The sequence below is a fragment of the Macaca thibetana genome, chromosome 19, assembly GCF_024542745.1.
Source record: "Macaca thibetana thibetana isolate TM-01 chromosome 19, ASM2454274v1, whole genome shotgun sequence".
NCBI lineage: Eukaryota > Metazoa > Chordata > Mammalia > Primates > Cercopithecidae > Macaca > Macaca thibetana.
Window position 1 is genome coordinate 35097618 of NC_065596.1, and position 17073 is coordinate 35114690.

Genomic DNA, 17073 nt, shown 5'->3' on the forward strand with positions numbered 1-17073 from the left:
CCCTGTTAGCCAGGATGGTCTCAATCTCCTGATCTTGTGATCTGCCGGCCTCGGCCTCCCAAAGTGCTGGGATTCCAGGCATGAGCCACCGCACTGGGCCTCATTTTTACTAACTTTTCATTAAGATATTCCCTCATCTGTGCTACTGAGCTCTGTCTCGTCAGCTCAAGACGCAGAATATGGTTCACATGATGGAGTGAGTGAAAATAAGTTTGGAACTAAGTAGTCCATAATAATTTGCTAAAACCCTCTTGGGAATCCTCCAACTCTTCTCTCTCCATCAGCTGACCCTTGGCACAGTTTCTTCAGAAATACCGTAAATTTCTTTTTTAAAAATTATTATTATTATACTTTAAGTTCTAGGGTACATGTGCACAATGTGCAGGTTTGTTACATATGTATACATGTGCCATGTTGGTGTGCTGCACCCATTAACTCGTCATTTACATTAGGTGTATCTCCTAATGCTATCCCTCCCCCCTACGCCCACCCCACAATAGGACCCGGTGTGTGATGTTCCCCACCCTGTGTCCAAGTGTTCTCGTTGTTCAATTCCCACCTGTGAGTGAGAACATGCGGTATTTGGTTTTCTGTTCTTGTGATCGTTTGCTGAGAATGATGGTTTCCAGCTGCATCCATGTCCCTACAAAGGTCACGAACTCATCCTTTTTTATGGCTGCATAGTATTCCATGGTGTGTATATGCCACATTTTCTTAATCCAGTCTGTCACTGATGGACATTTGGGTTGATTCCAAGTCTTTGCTATTGTGAATAGTGCCGCAATAAACATATGTGTGCATGTGTCTTTATAGTAGCATGATTTATAATCCTTTGGGTATATACCCAGTAATGGGATGGCTGGGTCAAATGGTACAGAAATACCATAAATTTCAATGTCAACTTCTACTTGAGGGTATCCAGAGTGTGCTAGCAAACCAATTCTATGAAAAAAAACAACGAAAACAAAAACAAAACAAAACAAAAAACATGGTGTATTAGTTCATTTTTACACTGCCATAAAGAACTACCTGAGACTGAGACTGGGTAATTTATGAAGAAGAGAGGTTTAATTGACTCATAGTTTCACAGACTTAACAGGAATGATGCCTGGGAGGCCTCAGGAAACTTACTGTCATGGCAGAAGTTGAAGGGGAAGCGGAGACCTTCTTCTCATTGTTGCAGGACAAAGAGAGAACCAGGGGAGACATGTCACACTTTCAAACCACCAGCTCTTGTGAGAACTCATGATCATGAGAACAACAAGGGAGAAATCTGCCCCCATGATCCAATCATCTCTCATCGGGCCCTCCTCAAATACATGGGAAAAATTTGAGATGAGATTTGGGAGGGGACATAGCCAAATCGTATCATTTTGCCCCTTGCCCCTCCCAAATCTCATGTCCTTCTCACATTTCAAAACCAATCATGCCTTCCCAACAGTTCCCCCAAGTCTTAGCTCATTTCAGCATGAACCAAGTCCAAAGTCTCCTCTGAGACAAGGCAAGTCTCTTCCCCATATGAGCCTCTGAAATTATAAACATGTTAGCTACTTCCAAGATACAATAGAAGTACAGACGCTGGGCAAATGTTCCCATTCCAAATGGGAGAAATTGTTCAAGGCAAAGGGGCCACAGGCCATGCGGCGATGGGTTTGTAGGTGCAGCAAACCACCATGGCATATGTTTAGCTGTGTCACGAACCTGCATGTCCTGGCCATGTACCCTGGAACTTAAAATAAAACAAAATATCATTGATTATAAAAAGATATGATGATGGCCCAGGGAATCCCAGGGATACCATCTCCGAACCCCACAACCCAGAACCCCAGTGTCACTGGGTTGCTGGGACAGCACTGGCACTGCCTGCCTCAAAACTTTTTGTGAAATGAGACATTAAATGTCTTTATTATTTTAAGAAAAGGGGAGAATGACAATGATTGTAACAAATACTTTCAAGCTTTCTTGACATGTACAAATTGTACATATTTGGTGGTTGGAATGTGACGTTTTGATGTATGTGAAATAATTACCACAATCGAACTAACAAAAAAGCATCTCTCCCCTCACAGGGTTATCATTTTTGTCTTCATTTTTTTTAACGTGGTGACAACATGTAAGACATACCCTCCTAGCAAATTTCATGTATGCAATACAGTCTTTTTACACTCTAGTCAGGCGGGTTTTGAGCGTGAGAAATGAGGACACGTTGGTCAAAGGCTACAAAGTTTGGTTATGCAGGATGAAAATGTTCCAGAGATCTAATGTACAGTATGGTGATGATAGCTCACTGAGCTTCTGACGGAAGAGGCTATTTTGTGTGCAGATTTTGCCTTCCTCCAAGATGGCAAAACTGCAGAAGAAATTGTCCAGTGGGCAGAAGAAACTGGAGGTTTATTGGGATGTGTTGACTTCCCTCCACCAACTGAAGATAAGAGATGACCAGAATTCAAGGTGCTGCCTAATTCATGTTAGTATTGAGGAAGGAGCTCATTCCTCTTAACAATGAGGATTGATCAGAATTTAAACTGTCATGGCTACGTAAAGAAAAAGTAAAGCATAAGTATACCCTAATAAAATTTTTGTGTATAAGAAGGGGAATTATTCAGAAAGTGAAAGTGATACAAATATGAGATAGTCAAAGATAAATTTGAGGCACCGCGAGTTTATTTTTAAAATAAAATGCAATTGAGAAGCCAAGGGGAGTGGATCACCTGAGGTCAGGAGTTCGAGACCAGCCTGCCCAACATGGCGAAACCCTATCTCTACTAAAAATACAAAAACAACAAAACAAAACAAAACAAATGCCGGGTGTGGTGGTGGGCATCTGTAATCCCAGCTATTAGGGAGGCTGAGGCAGGAGAATCGCTTGAACCTGGGAGGCAGAGGTTGCAGTGAGCTGAGATCGTGCCATTGCACTCCAACCTGGGCAATGAGAGTGAAACTTCATCTTAAAAACAAAACAGAACAAAACAAAACAAAATAAAATAAAATAAAATAAAATGCATAAAACACCAAAAACTTAAAAATGTTATATAGGTTAGAAGAGTTATTTCCTTCATTTTAATGACATTAAAAGTAGGTAAAAACGAAAAGAAATTCGTGAATTTACAAGAAAGGTATTAAGTAAATGGAAGCACATTACAATATAGAAAAGGTAAAGTAACTGTGGCTGGAAACAGAGAGAGGCATGCTGGCAGAAATTATAAAAAAAAGGATGGAAATATACACATACTTAAAAAATAATCAGCCAGGGTACAGTCACATGAAGACAGATCAAGAACGCCCAATATTTTTAAAAATTGGAATTTTTGAAAAAGAGAATGCAAAGGAGTAGATACGGTTTAGTTTGTTTGTCCAGGATCCATACTTAAAAAATTTAGGTGTGGCTTATTTCTGACCTTCTGAATTTACTCTTTTATGTGTTTTTCCAGAGGAATCCATAAGCCTGTCAGCAGATTAGGCTACAAAATCTCTTTAAATATACCTCAAGTGAATAGAATCTTCTAAATCATAATGAATGGGACATGAAACACACCACTGGCTCTTGCCTGTAAGAACCTTGTTTCTTTACCTAATTAATCAACTATTTGTATTTATTGTTTGGGTAACACTTTTGGAAAATTTGCTTGATATACCTAAAATCTACAGATGATGTGGGTCCTTCTGGAAATAATTCATGAAGGGAAATTGTTTAAAGATATACTAATTAACACGTAATGCGTCACATGCATTCAACATTTAGTTGAGTTTGTTTTAGTGAAGAGTTGTGAATTTAGGCATTGAATCCAGTAATCAAACTATGCCCCACGTCAAAATCCCAAATTAACTGCTGTAATTATTTATAGTTCTCAACACAGCTTTAAAAAGCACAGAATCACATTCTTTAACATAAAATCAAAAATTTCCAATTTCACAGAACGTTTGGAAATTTACATACATTTAACCCTCACCTTCAAGGAGCCAAACTTTTAAAGTTATCAGTGTTCAAATTTTCCCTCTTCAAAGGCCGTGGCCCCTCTGCTGTTAACTGTGCTGTGTCTTGTTCCCACAGTCCAGTGTACGCTTACTTCTTAGAACTTTAATTTGTACTGTGTAAAAATTGCACTGGATTAAAAGAGTTTACTTCGCAAAGTCGTTGGCCTCCTTCCAATGTGTAAACACTGCTGAGCTGTCTTCCTGGGAAGAAACCCATAAACACCGTAAAGTACATTTAGCAACGTTAAATTAACAAGTTCTTCTCATTTTTAACCAATGCATGCTTCATATTTTCAAGCGGGTATTTGTCCCGTGTGTTTGCTCGGAGGGTAACTGTCTGCTACTGAGGTCTTGAACTTTGCAAATCTCACTTCCAAGTCAATCAATTATAACACATTTTATGAAACATAGCGCAATGTTTAATAAATGGCGTCACTGATTTGTAAAAATTATTTCTCATAGGTGATACATTTGCTTACAGGTACAGATATTTATATCACAGCATTTATTCAACATATTTTTCTATTGTAGAATATACTTAAGTAAATGTTAACATCAAGTTCATCCTCTGTCATCTGTAATCAGGTATTTTCTGAGAAGTGGAAAAAACACCAGAATCTGACAACTGTTGCTGGCAGTTTTGAGGTCATCGCTCTGGAAAAAATGTGTTCTTGTCAGTTTATTTTTACCTTGACAGTCCCCATGTGTGTAGTCCCACCCTGGGGTGTGTACTCAGGGAAACTCACTCGTAAAACCCAGGACACACAGGCAAGAATGCTCCGGCCAACATTGCTCCAAAAAACAAAATGCCTGGTGAAAACATACATCGCCCAAAGGGACAAATACATTGAGGAATATGCAAGCGATTTACTGCAGTCTGTCTGTTGGTGAATAAACAAGAGCTATGCAGAGCATTAGGAGCATAGCGGTATCATTTTACAATAAAAAACACAAAACAAACTATCCTTTTGTTCTATATTTAAAATGTAAAAATGTACATACATACACACACACAAATATTACCAGATGATAGCTGTGATATGGAAGACACATATTTACAAAAATGACACAGAAAAGATCCAAAATTGTGTGTGTGTTGTTTTCATACGTTGGGAAGTTCTGGGCCAGATGAGAGACAAACCATGAGTTGATACTATTTTTGTGAATATGCTGTTTTTTTTTCAGTGTGGATTTCACAGGGCTTTTTCTCTTGTTAATCTTACTAATTTTTTAATAATATGAATTGGCTTTTGGGGAGAACCTTCAGCATTACATACACATACGTTTGTGTTATTTACAGTTTGTATATGTATGTAAATATACACACACACACACAGAGTAGAGTTTTCTGGAAGAGAAAGATAGAGATCTGTGTCTTGAACTGTGAGTCAAGGAAGGATTTCAGAGAAAACATCAAGAACGAGGATTTTCATGCTCGCTTCTGTGTTAATAATGCAAAATCAATTTTTCTTGTTAACTTCTTGAAGCATAGGAGAAAAATTGAAGAACCTGAAAATCGTTCTCAATTTGCAAGTCATTAATTTGCAACTTTGAAAATAGCAGGATAAACATTTCAGTTTTACTGTACAACCGTTTTACATTGACCATGCGTCTATTTTAATTTGGCAGGAGAACGTTGCATCACAGAAACCGAATCATGCATAGTTCTCGAAAAAGGCAATAAGATATTAAGATATCATTTTACAATTTTTCACATAGAAAAATTAAACTTGAAATTCAGACGTTATCGATTGGTCGGTGCTGAGGTTCATGGCAGGCCTTTGTTAGGGGCTCTTGAACCAAAAATACCATCTGCAAGTTTCCTGTGTCACCCGCTATGTTTAGGGTGAGAGCTGGTCATCTTCCTGTGTGGTGGTCACCCTCTAAACTCTGCATACTGAAACCAGAACCATGGTTACCACATCCTGTTCATTTTCCAATTTAGCTCAACCCCTGTGTCCTGCCCAAGAGAAGTGGTACCATGGCCCCCAAACTCATCACCCTCCTGTGTCTGGGTAAGTCCTGGAAGGGAAAAGCGGACAGGGTTGGGATGGAAAATGCTCTCTTGAAGACCTGGCCTCTCCACAACCTGGGGCTGTGGGTGGGAAGCAGGTTCATCCACCCTCTGAATCCAGCCTGAGCTGACAAACCCAGTCACAAGGAGGGCAGGATTCATGTGAAGACAAGCTATCTCTCTCTCTCTCTTTTTTTTTTTGCCCAGGATTCTGTCTGAACCAGAAGATCTGCACACATGTGGGTGAGTCCTATCTCAGTCCTAGGATGCTGTGTTGGCCAAACACAAATGATTCTCCAGGCAGGGAGGGAGGACACGAAGTCAGGATGATGCAGATGACATGGGGGGTGGGGGCTTTGCATTGAGCACTGGGATCACAGGAAGGGGGTCCTCTGGAGACCACAATTTCCATTTTGTTCTAGAAACCCTCCAAGGGCAGGCCCTCGGGCTCATCCAATCTTCTGAAGGAGCCTGTGATGCTCAGAATCCGGCGTGTCTAGGGGTGGGTAGGAGTACTCTCTGTCGGGAGGCGGGGGACCCAAGCCGGGCACTTGTGTTGGCAATTGTTAAATGAGTTGATATGTTTTTCATATTGCTTGAATCTGGTAAATTTCCTCCTTCTCCTCCATGCAGAGATTTCTTGTTGTAGACAAGAACTAGGAGCAACTTGGCTCAATACTGTATCATCATGCTTAGTAGAATGTTGTTCTGGGGAAACCTTCCATGTCCACTCTGGGGTGGGCTGTGTCCCTGGCTCACTACCAGGTATCCCAGGGCATCAGGGGACCCCATGTTACACGGCAAACCAGAACAAAGTGAAGAAGGAAAAGCCCGCAAGGACAGTGGGAGACAGGGGGCTCCACGTTTCCCTCTCTAGGTTGTGCCTCCTCCTCTTCCAGGTGCTCAGGACGAATTCTCCCTGTCAGCCTGGCCGAGCCCTCGGGTTCCCCTAGGAGGACGTGTGACTCTCTCCTGTCATTCCCGTCTTCAGTTTGTCATGTTCACAATATTCCAAACAACAGGGAGCCAAATCCGTAAGTCGTACACTGGCCTTTCCAACCACGTCACCATCAACCCTGTGACCCCAGGACACGCAGGGACCTACAGATGTGCTGGAATTTACAAGCACACCTCAAAACAGTCAGCTGGGAGCAAATCCCTGAAGATCATCGTCACAGGTAGGAGAAGTCCAGCCCACCCCACATCCACCTGGTGTCCAGATGGCCCTTCCCAGAGTCCACACCGAGTGAAGCCAGAGAGTTATTGTGGGATTGCTGGTCATGCACTAACTGTGGACACAGAAGCCGTCCTGAGAATTTAAAGAGAGGGCATTTCCTGTGAGGAATCAGGTACCCAGGTGGAGGAGGAGGAGGGAGGAAGCCGAGGCCGAGCAGCGGGAGAATCTGCCTGGGGAGTAGCAGACGCAGGGTGCTGGTATCAACTCCAGCAGGATGGGTCCAGGGAGGAGCCATGTTGCCTGACCCCAGCACCAGTGTTTCCCTCAGGGAAGTCATTACCTTGCCTTGAAGGAGCCAGAGGCTTGGGGAAGTGACACTTCCCTTGGGAGATGAGTCCAGTGACTCAGTGGGACGTGGATTGGGAAATGCACCCATTCCTCTCGTCCTCCTTCCCGGTCTCCTGACACTCATCCCTTCTCTCTCATGGATGTGCAGTGTCTCACGGGGAGTTAGAGACTCATCCCGTGGAGTCGCCCCTGCTCATCCTGTAAAGCAGGGAAGGGAGGGTGTGGAGTTGTTCAGATTTTACATATGTATGTAAATATACACAAAGAGAGAGAGAGAGAGTAGAGTTTTCCGGAAGAGAAAGATAGAGATCTGTGTCTTGAACCATGAGTCAAGGAAGGATTTCAGAGAAGACATCAAGAATGAGGATTGGCACGGTCTGTTCTGTGTTAATAATGCAACATCATTTTTTTTTGTTGTTAACTTCTTGAAGCATGGGAGAAAAATTGAAGAACTTGAAAATAGTTCTCCATTTGCAAGTCATTAATTTGCAACTTTGAAAATAACAGAGCAAACGTTTCAGTTTTACTGTATAACCACTTTACAACATTGACAATGCGTGTATTTTAATTTGGCGGTCCCACATTCGAGGAGCTCAGAAGCAACAGAGCAGAGATTGGGTCTTTCCACCAAGAAAGCAGGGAAAGCAAGTCGGTGTGAGGTAGGGAGATCCAGGCTCCTGGAGGATCTGAATGGAGACTGGAACGGTGAAGGGCTGCCCAGCAAAGGAGTTTACCATGTCCTTCTGCCCAAATAGGGAAAAGGAGTCACTGCCACCCTCCCCAATAAGTAGTCATGTATAACCTCTTGGATTTTGGGGCAAAACCAGTTGTTTCCTTCAGTGTGAGCCTGTGAGGTTCCTTCTGATCCTCCAGAGATTCTTGTATTTTTCAATATGCAGAATTGAAAAATAGCCTCACAACCTCACAGTCCCATGCCAGGAAACCTAAGTCCAGCACTGTGTTTTCTGAAGGTTCTCAAAGCACAGAGTAATTGCCATTTTCCAGGAGAACCACACATCTCCTATGGCTTCAAGCCGGACAATGGGGATCTGCGCAGAGAGAACATGCACGCACAATGCAAGCACACCAACAGGAAGGATGCCAACGGGCTTTGGGGGTGACGAGGGAGAGCTTCACCCTGAGGTCTCAGGCGAGGGGTGAGAAAGGAGACTCATGTGAACTCCTCCATCTTTGCTCTCAGGCTTGTTCACCAAACCCTCCATCTCAGCGCACCCAAGCTCCCTGGTGCACACAGGAGCCAGGGTGAGCCTGCGCTGCCGCTCACCACTGGCCTTCGATGAATTTGTCTTATACAAAGAGGAGCACACGCAGCACTCTCAGCAGCTTGACGAGGGGATGGAGGCTGGGAGCCACTACGTCCAGGCTGTCTTTTCCATGGGTCCTATAACGCCTGCCCATGCAGGAACCTACAGATGCTGTGGTTCTTTCCATCACTCCCCCTATGAGTGGTCGGCTCCCAGTGACCCCCTGGATATTGTGATCACAGGTGAGTGTGGCTGGACCGTCCGTGGTCTGTTGGGGCCCTGGGAGCTTCATGTAATGCGGTTGTTAATCAAACCTCAGTAGAGGAAGAGAAAAAAAGGAACAGAGGGACTGTGAGGAAGGGCTCAGCAAAGGGGTTTAATATGTTTTACCGCCTAAAGAGGGAGGAGGGGTCACTTCCATGCGCCCCAACAAGTCGTCACGTCTAACTCCTTGGGCTTGGGAGTACAGCCAGTCGCTCCCTGCAGGAGCCTGTGAGGTTCCTTCTGATCCTCCCGAGATTCTTATATTTTTCAACACACAATTGAAAAACAGTGAGACTCATAACCCCATAGCCCCGTGTCGGGGAACCCAAGACCAGCACTGTGTTTTCTGAAAGTTCTCAAAGCACAGAGTAATTTCCATTTTCCAGGAGAAACCTACATCTCATATGGCTTCTAGGGGCGGCAAGCCACAGGGACACAGTCACAGCGACTACATCTGGCCTCACCTCCCCCTGGGTTTGTCCTGACCTCTTTCTTCATACAGGAGGTGGCGGAGGGTGTGGAGCTGTCCCGTCTACCACCCTACACCCTGACAGCCCCATCATGCTCAGCTTCCTTTTTCCTGTGTGTATTTTTCACTGTTTCATTTTATCCAGAATACCTAATACCCCCGTGTCCCCAGCGGGACGCCCCTCAGGTGTGGCTCTGTCATCTAGTGGGCACCAGAGCGTGCAGCTGGCATGGACTCCTCACCTGTGATGCAAAAGGTGCAGGGGGTCACTGGGGGCTGACCACACATAGGGAGAGTGGAGAATCAATGGAGAACCAATGAAATGCAGGGGAAGTAAAAAGACACAGACATAGGCTGACTCAGGACCCTACAGAGGAACATGAGATTGACAGAGGCAACAGCTGACATTCGGAATCTGCTGCCAAGATAAGAACAACGAGGCTGGGCGTGGTGGCTCACGCCCATAATCCCAGCACTTTGGGAGGCTGAGGTGGGTGGATCACAAGGTCAGGAGTTCGAGACCAGCCTGACCAACATGGTGAAACCCCGTCTCTACTAAAAATACAAAAATTAACTGGGTGTGGTGGTGCACGCCTGTAATCCCAGCCGCTCAGGAGGCTGAGGCAGGAGAATCACTTGAACCCAGGATGCTGAGGTTGCAGTGAGCTGAGATCACGCCACTGCACTCCAGCCTGGGATACAAGAGTGAAACTCTGTCTCAGAAAAAAAAAAAAAAAAAAGAGGGAGAGAGATTACTTTGTTCACGCACTCAGGAGTGTGTTCTAAAATCCACCTCTTTTTCTCCTAGGAAAATACAAAAAGCCTTCTCTCTCCACCCAGGTGGACCCCATGATGAGGTTGGGACAGAAGCTGAACTTCTTCTGCAGCTCTGAAATCTCATTTGACCGGTACCACCTGTTCAGAGACGGGGTTGCTCATGGACAGTGGCTCAGTGGAGGGCAGAGGTACAGTGGAGCATCCCAGGCCCACTTTTCTGTGGGCCCCGCAACGCCAGTCCCCGGCGGGACCTATAGATGCTATGGTTCTTTCAATGACTCTCCCTATGAGTGGTCAGCCCCCAGTGACCCCCTGCACCTTTGCGTCACAGGTGAGGAGTCCATGCCGGCTGCACGCTCTGGTGCCCACTAGATCACAGAACCACACCTGAGGGGCGTCCTGCTGGGGACATGGGGGTATTAGGTATATGGGATAAAATGAGACAGTGAAAAATACAGGAAAAAAGAAGGAAAAAATACAGGAAAAAAAAAACGGATAAAAAATACAGGAAAAAAAAAAACAGAAAAATACAGAAAAAAACGCAGGAAAAAAGAAACTGAGCATGACGGGGCTGTCAGGGTGTAGGGTGGAAGACTGGGCAGCTCCACACCCTCCACCACCTCACAGGGGGAGGCGAGGCCAGATGTGGTTCATGGAGATAAGAGGTTGCCTCAGCCTCTCACCCTTTTCCATTTCTCCAAAGCCCCTCCTGACCCCTCACCTCAGGGAGATTTCCCTGCCGGGGAACGTGGATATTTATCATCCTGACGGGAGACAATGTCTGTTGACACCACCAAGCATCTCCTTATCACCTTCCCATCTCAGGGAAGGAATTGCCCCCCAGAGATTCCAAGGAAGAGACCCCAGGACCCCCATTAGTCTTTAGGTGGATGACAGAGTAGGGGGTGTGTAGGGACCAACCCTCCAAAGGAAATGGTTCTACTGCTCGAGAGCCCGAGGCAGGAGAATGGCTCGAACCCGGGAGGCGGAGGGTGCAGTGAGACAAGATGGCACCACTGCACTCCAGCCTGGGCGACACAGCGAGAGTCTGTCTCAAAAAGAAAAGAAAAAGAAAATGATCCTACTTTAATGGGGCAATCAATGACTCTTGCTCACCCCTTCTCTGCCTTTTTTTTTTTTTTTTCCTAGAAAACACTAAGAGTACTCCTCTGTCATTCGTGGAATCCACCCCTGAATCTGGTAAGCAAATGACTCTGCTAGTGTCTGAGTCCCTGCAGAGACAGAAGGTACCTGTGTGAATGAAAGCTGTGCCACCTCCCAGCTCCAGGACCCTGGGCTAGGCAGCCCCTCCCAGGTCCCCAGATTCCCCATCCACATCTGAGACTGTGGTCAGTGCGGGGATCTGTAAGGCCTTTCAGCCTCAGATGCTTTGGGGCTGAGGCCTCGTCCACAGGGGAGGAAGAGGTCAGAGCGGCCTGACGCCTGCTGAAAAGCAATGCTTCTCATTCCGCCAGGGAGGTCTGTGAACATGAAAATGCTGGAAGACGGGAAGGATTTAAAAGACCATATTAAATATTTATTGTCTATCTTTTTGTTGTTGTTGTTGTTGTTTGAGATGGAGTCTCGCTTTGTCGCCCAGGCTGGAATGCGGTGGCTCAATCTCAGCTCACTGCAACCTCTGCCTCCCGGGTTCAAGCAATTCTCCTGCCTCAACCTCCCGAGTAGCTGGGATTACAGGTGCCTGCCACCACACCCGGCTACTTTCTGTATTTTTGGTAGAGTCAGGGTTTTGCCATGTTGCCCAGGCTGGTCTCGAACTCCTGACCTCAAGTGATCCGTCTGCCTCGGCCTCCCAAGGTGCTAGGATTACAGGCATGAGCCACTGCACCCAGCCTTATTGTCCATCTTCTAATGTCCTACGATCTGAATATTCAACAGATCCTGTGTTCAGGTTATCATACTCCAGTGATGTGTGGCAGGGAGGAGAAAAATTATAATGAAAAGACGTGTGAACTGATTTATTCAGATTCATTAATTTTGTATTTGTTAAGATAGAGTTGTGTGACAGAAGGCTTAAGTGGATCCTTCAGAGTGGTGGAAGGGAAGACTCTTTGTCACTCAAGGAAGTGACATTTAAGGTGTGATCCTGATGACAAGGACAGCCAGTGTTGGAAGGATTGATGGAAGGACATTCCCAGCAGGTAGAACAGTGGTGCCATAAACTCAACATGGCAGGGCTGGGCGTGGTGGCTCACACCTGTAATCCCAGCACTTTGGGAGGCTGAGGCGGGCGGATCACAAGGTCAAGAGATTGAGACCATCCTGGTCAACATGGTAAAACCCCCTCTCTACTGAAAATACAAAAATTAGCTGGGCGTGGTGGCGTCTGCCTGTAGTCCCAGCGACTCCGGAGGCTGAGGCAGGAGAATCGCTTGAACCTGGGAGGCGGAGCTTGCAGTGAGCCAAGATCATGCCACTGCACTCCAGCCTGGGTGACAGAACGAGACTCCATCTCAAAAAAAAAAAAAAAAAAAAAAAAAAATCAACATGGCAACGGCTTGTGTGTGTTCACAGCACCAGTGAGGCTGACACGCTGGGGGACGGGGGGTGGAGCTGAAAGAGGTGGACAGGTGCCAACTTATGTGAAGGTTTCTCGTTTTTAAAATGTTTAATGTTTGTGGGTACATAGTAGCTGTGTATATTTATCAGGTGCATGAGATGTTTTGATACAGACATGAAATGTGAAATACACGTATCATAGAGGATAAGGCATCCATTCCCTCAAGCATTTCTCCTTTAAGTTACAAACAATTTAATTATGCTTTTTTTTTTTTTTTTTTTTTTTTTTTTTTAAAGACAGAATCTTGCTCTATCACCCAGGCTGGAGTGCGGTGGCGCGATCTCGGCTCACTGCAACCCCTGTCTCCTGGGTTCAAGCAATTCTCCTGCCTCAGCCTCCCGAGTAGCTGGGATTAGCAGGCGTGCACCACCACGCCCGGCTAATTTTTTGTATTTTAGTATAGACGGGATTTCAACATGTTGTCCAGGCTGGTCTCAAACTCCTGAGCTCAGGTGATCGGCCCGCCTTGGCCTCCCAAAGTGTTAGGAATACAGGTGTGAGCCACCATGCCTGGCTCCAATTACGCTTTTTATTTTAAAATGCACAGTAAAGTTCTTATTGACTAGAGTCAGCCTGTTGTGTGCTACCATGTGAGGGTTTATAAGCAACAGTAAAGACTTTGGATTTTATTCCAACAAAGAGACGAAGACAAAGGTTTTTTTTTTTTTTCGGAGTCTCACTCTGTCTGTAGGCTGGAGTGCACTGGTGCTACTGCAACATCTGCCTCCTGGGTTCAAGTGATTCTCGTGCCTCAGGCTCCTGAGTAGCTGAGATTACAGGCACCCACCACCACGTCCGGCTAATTATTGTATTTTTAGTAGAGACAGGGTTTCACCATGTTGACCAGGATGGTCTCGATCTCTTGACCTTGTGATCCATCTGCCTTGGCCTCCCAAAGTGCTAGGATTACAGGTGTGAGCCACTGTACACAGCCTTTTTTTTTTTTTTTTTTTTTTTTGAGACAGAGTCTTACTTTGTTGCCCAGGCTGGAGTGCAATGGTGTGATCTCAGCTCACTGCAACCTCCGCCTCGCAGGTTCAGGTGATTCTCCTGCCTTAGCCTCCCGAGTAGCTGGGACTACAGGCGCCTGCCACCATGCCCAGCTAATTTTTGTATTTTTAGTAGAGACAGATTTCACTATGTTGGTCAGGCTGGTCTCAAACTCCTGAACTCTAGTGATCTGCCTGCCTCTGCCTCCCAAAGTGCTGGGATTACAGGCATGAGCCACAGCGCCTGGCCAAAGCATCCAAGTTCTTGGATAGAATATTGGGCCAATGATGCCTCCCTCCTTATGAAAAAAAAAAAAAAAAAGTAGGAAAGAGAAGAAAGAAAAGCTTCCCAAGTTGAATGTCTAGATGTAACAGAGCCATCAATTGAGCCCAAGAGTGTGGCTGGCTACAGTCCTTTCTCTTTCAAGGACTATATCATGGATGAGAGAGTGAGGATGAGACGCGTCCACACATGTGGAAGTCCTCCCGCCCCTCAGCCTGGGTCCTGGTACGGAGGATGTGCTCCTATGTGACATACCCTGTGCCCACTCCCCCTTTTCTCTCCCAAATCCTCCACCCACCCGCTCTTACTCATTACTCAGAAAAGCACCAACATTCTTTGGAGCAAGTTCAATTCTCAGAAACCGGCATGAGAGTCATCCTCTGGCCACCTCGATCTCTATTCTCAGAAAGTGCATTTGTCCTGGGCTGAGGAGGGATGGGGGAAACAGGGTTCAGCTATGGTACATGCAGAGGGTTTCCTTTGTCATGCAAAAGCAAATTGTCTTGTCTCACGAGGAAGTTGGAGGGGAGGAACACTGGAGCCTGGTAGGCCTGGGTTCAGACCTCCAGGTCTCTCTTTTTTTTTTTTTTTTTTTTTTTTTAGATGGAGTCTTGCTCTGTCACCCAGCCTGGAGTGCAGTGGTGCAATCTTGGCTCACTGCAACCTCCGCCTCCTGGGTTCAAGCGATTCTCCTGCCTCAGCCTTCCAGTAGCTGGGATCACAGACGCACACCACCATGCTTGGCTAATTTTTGTATTTTTAGTAGAGACGGGGTTTTGCCGTGTTGGTCAGGCTGGTCTCGAACTCCTGACCTCAGGTGATCCACCCTTCTCGGCCCTCCCACAGTGCTGGGATTACAGGTGTGAACCACCACGCCCGGCCTCCACATCTGTCTTACTGGCCCTTTGATTTGGACATGTGTCTTCACTTCTCTTGGAATTTTTTGTAAGTGATGGGAAATGGAGAAAGTAACTGTTCGGGTGTAGGGATCTTGGAAGAGCTTCAGATAAAGCATGTCGTGTGTTCAGTATGTATTGGCACAAAACAGTCAATGAAAGCGTTTATCATTTGCTTCTTGACAGACACACATCTTCCTCAGGGACAGTCCAGCAACAACCTGAATATCCTCATTGGACTCTCAGTAGCCATCATCTCCGTTGGCGTGTGCCTCTCTGCTTTTATCGGTTTAAGGTGTTACATAAAACATTGTAAGTCTCAGGGAGGGGAGGACCGTATCATGTGAGCCTCATGGGGATAGGACCGGGGCACGGAGAGGGCTGTTCACCTCCTGTGGGTTGATCTGTGTTTCCATTGAGGTTCTTGAGGGAGAAACCCTTCTGCTTCCCTTCACTGACCAATCACCGCAACCCCTCCCCTACCTCCACCTCACCTCTAGGGAGGCCACTGACCTGCAGGAGATGGTCCATGAGAGAGGCAGAAGGATGGAGGCCATCGATGGGAGTGGTGCTGGGGCAGTCAAGATTGCCCGGGGTTGCTGATGGGTGGTTCTCTGAATTTAGTGGGGGAGGCTGCATCACGCTGCAGCCTCAGGCACGCCCTCACCTTGTTTTGGCCTTGGTATTGCCACCTCTGATGTGAAGGTCTGAAGACTTCCTTTTTCACCCCACAGACACCACCATGGCAAACACAGAGCCCATGGAAGGCCACCGGATGGATGAAGGGGTGAGTTCTTCCAGTCCAAACCATCGTCACAGCTTCATCCCCTCACATTCCCAGTGCCCCTGCCTTCAGTTACTAAATGTGCTCCTCTTTTCACCTTCATCCTCTCAGGGCCCTGCAGCGGAAGAGACGCAGGAGGTGATGTATGCCCAGTTGAACCACCAGACCCTCTCCCAGACAGGACTCACTCCTGCCTCCCCGTGTCCCAAGTACCTCTCGGAGGATCCCAGTATCTACGTCACCGTCCACCAAGCCCAGGCTGAGGCCAGAGCTGCCTCCGGTCTTTGCCACAGAGGTCATTAATACGCAAGGACCTGGATCTATTCCCAGGAGGATTGTTCTCCACGGACATTCTTCCTCCCTCTGGTACCATCTTGACACCTCCAAGCTGGCAACAGCAGTGTCTGAATGCTTACGGGATTATCTTAACGTTCCAGCACAGCTGAGCAGACACCTAGCCATTCTACGATCCTATTTTGAACTTCCAGCCATTTAAGGTGGTTTGACTACACCCACACACTCATCCTGGATATCTCATTAATATCATCTGACTTATTCTGAAATTCTACAGACCTGCTTCTGGAAAACCGACGTATACGCTCAGCCAGTTTAAATTCCTCAATAAGGTTTTTGTTTTTCTTTTTTTTTAATTTTTAAAAAGGTTCTGGGGTCCGTGTGCAGGAGGTGCAGGTTTGTTTCATAGGTAAACGTGTGCCATGGTGGTTTGCTGCATCTATCAATCCCTCACCTAGCTATTAAGCCCAGCAGGCATTCTCTTTTCCCTAATGCTCTCCGTACCCCCTGCCCTCCTCTGACAGGCCCCAGTGAGTGTGTTCCCCTCCCTGTGTCCATGTGTTCTCATTGTTCAGCTCCCACTTATAAGCGAAAACACGCGGTGTCTGGTTTTCTGTTCCTGCATTAGTTTGCTGTGGATAATGTCTTCCAGCTTCATCCATGCCTCTGCAAATGATATGATCTCATTCCTTTTAATGACTGCGTAGTATTCTATGGTGTATATGTACCACCTTTTCTTTATCCTATCTATCATTGATGGGCATTGGGTTGATTCCATATCTTTGCGATTACTCAATAACATGTTGCAGAGATGAAGTGTATTCAGTATCTGAGTCACCTAATATGGTGAAGTTTTCGAATACTTCAAATTCTTGACAAGCATTGGACGTGTTTAAATTTAACAATACTTGAAGTTTTTGAATACTTCAAATTCTTGACAAGCATTTGACGTGTTTA

At 45.9% G+C, this 17073-nt stretch overlaps 1 protein-coding gene across 1 annotated transcript; it reads left to right on the forward strand.

The window, feature by feature from the left end:
• Positions 1-5940: 5940 nt before the first annotated feature.
• Positions 5941-16850, forward strand: LOC126943273 (putative killer cell immunoglobulin-like receptor-like protein KIR3DX1). The gene is made up of 9 exons (XM_050771874.1): positions 5941-5990; positions 6197-6232; positions 6889-7167; positions 8716-9021; positions 10321-10620; positions 11439-11489; positions 15225-15350; positions 15773-15825; positions 15934-16850. The coding sequence occupies exons 1-9, from the start codon at positions 5957-5959 to the stop codon at positions 16123-16125; spliced, it is 1377 nt and encodes a 458-aa protein (XP_050627831.1). The 5' UTR covers positions 5941-5956; the 3' UTR covers positions 16126-16850.
• Positions 16851-17073: the final 223 nt, after the last annotated feature.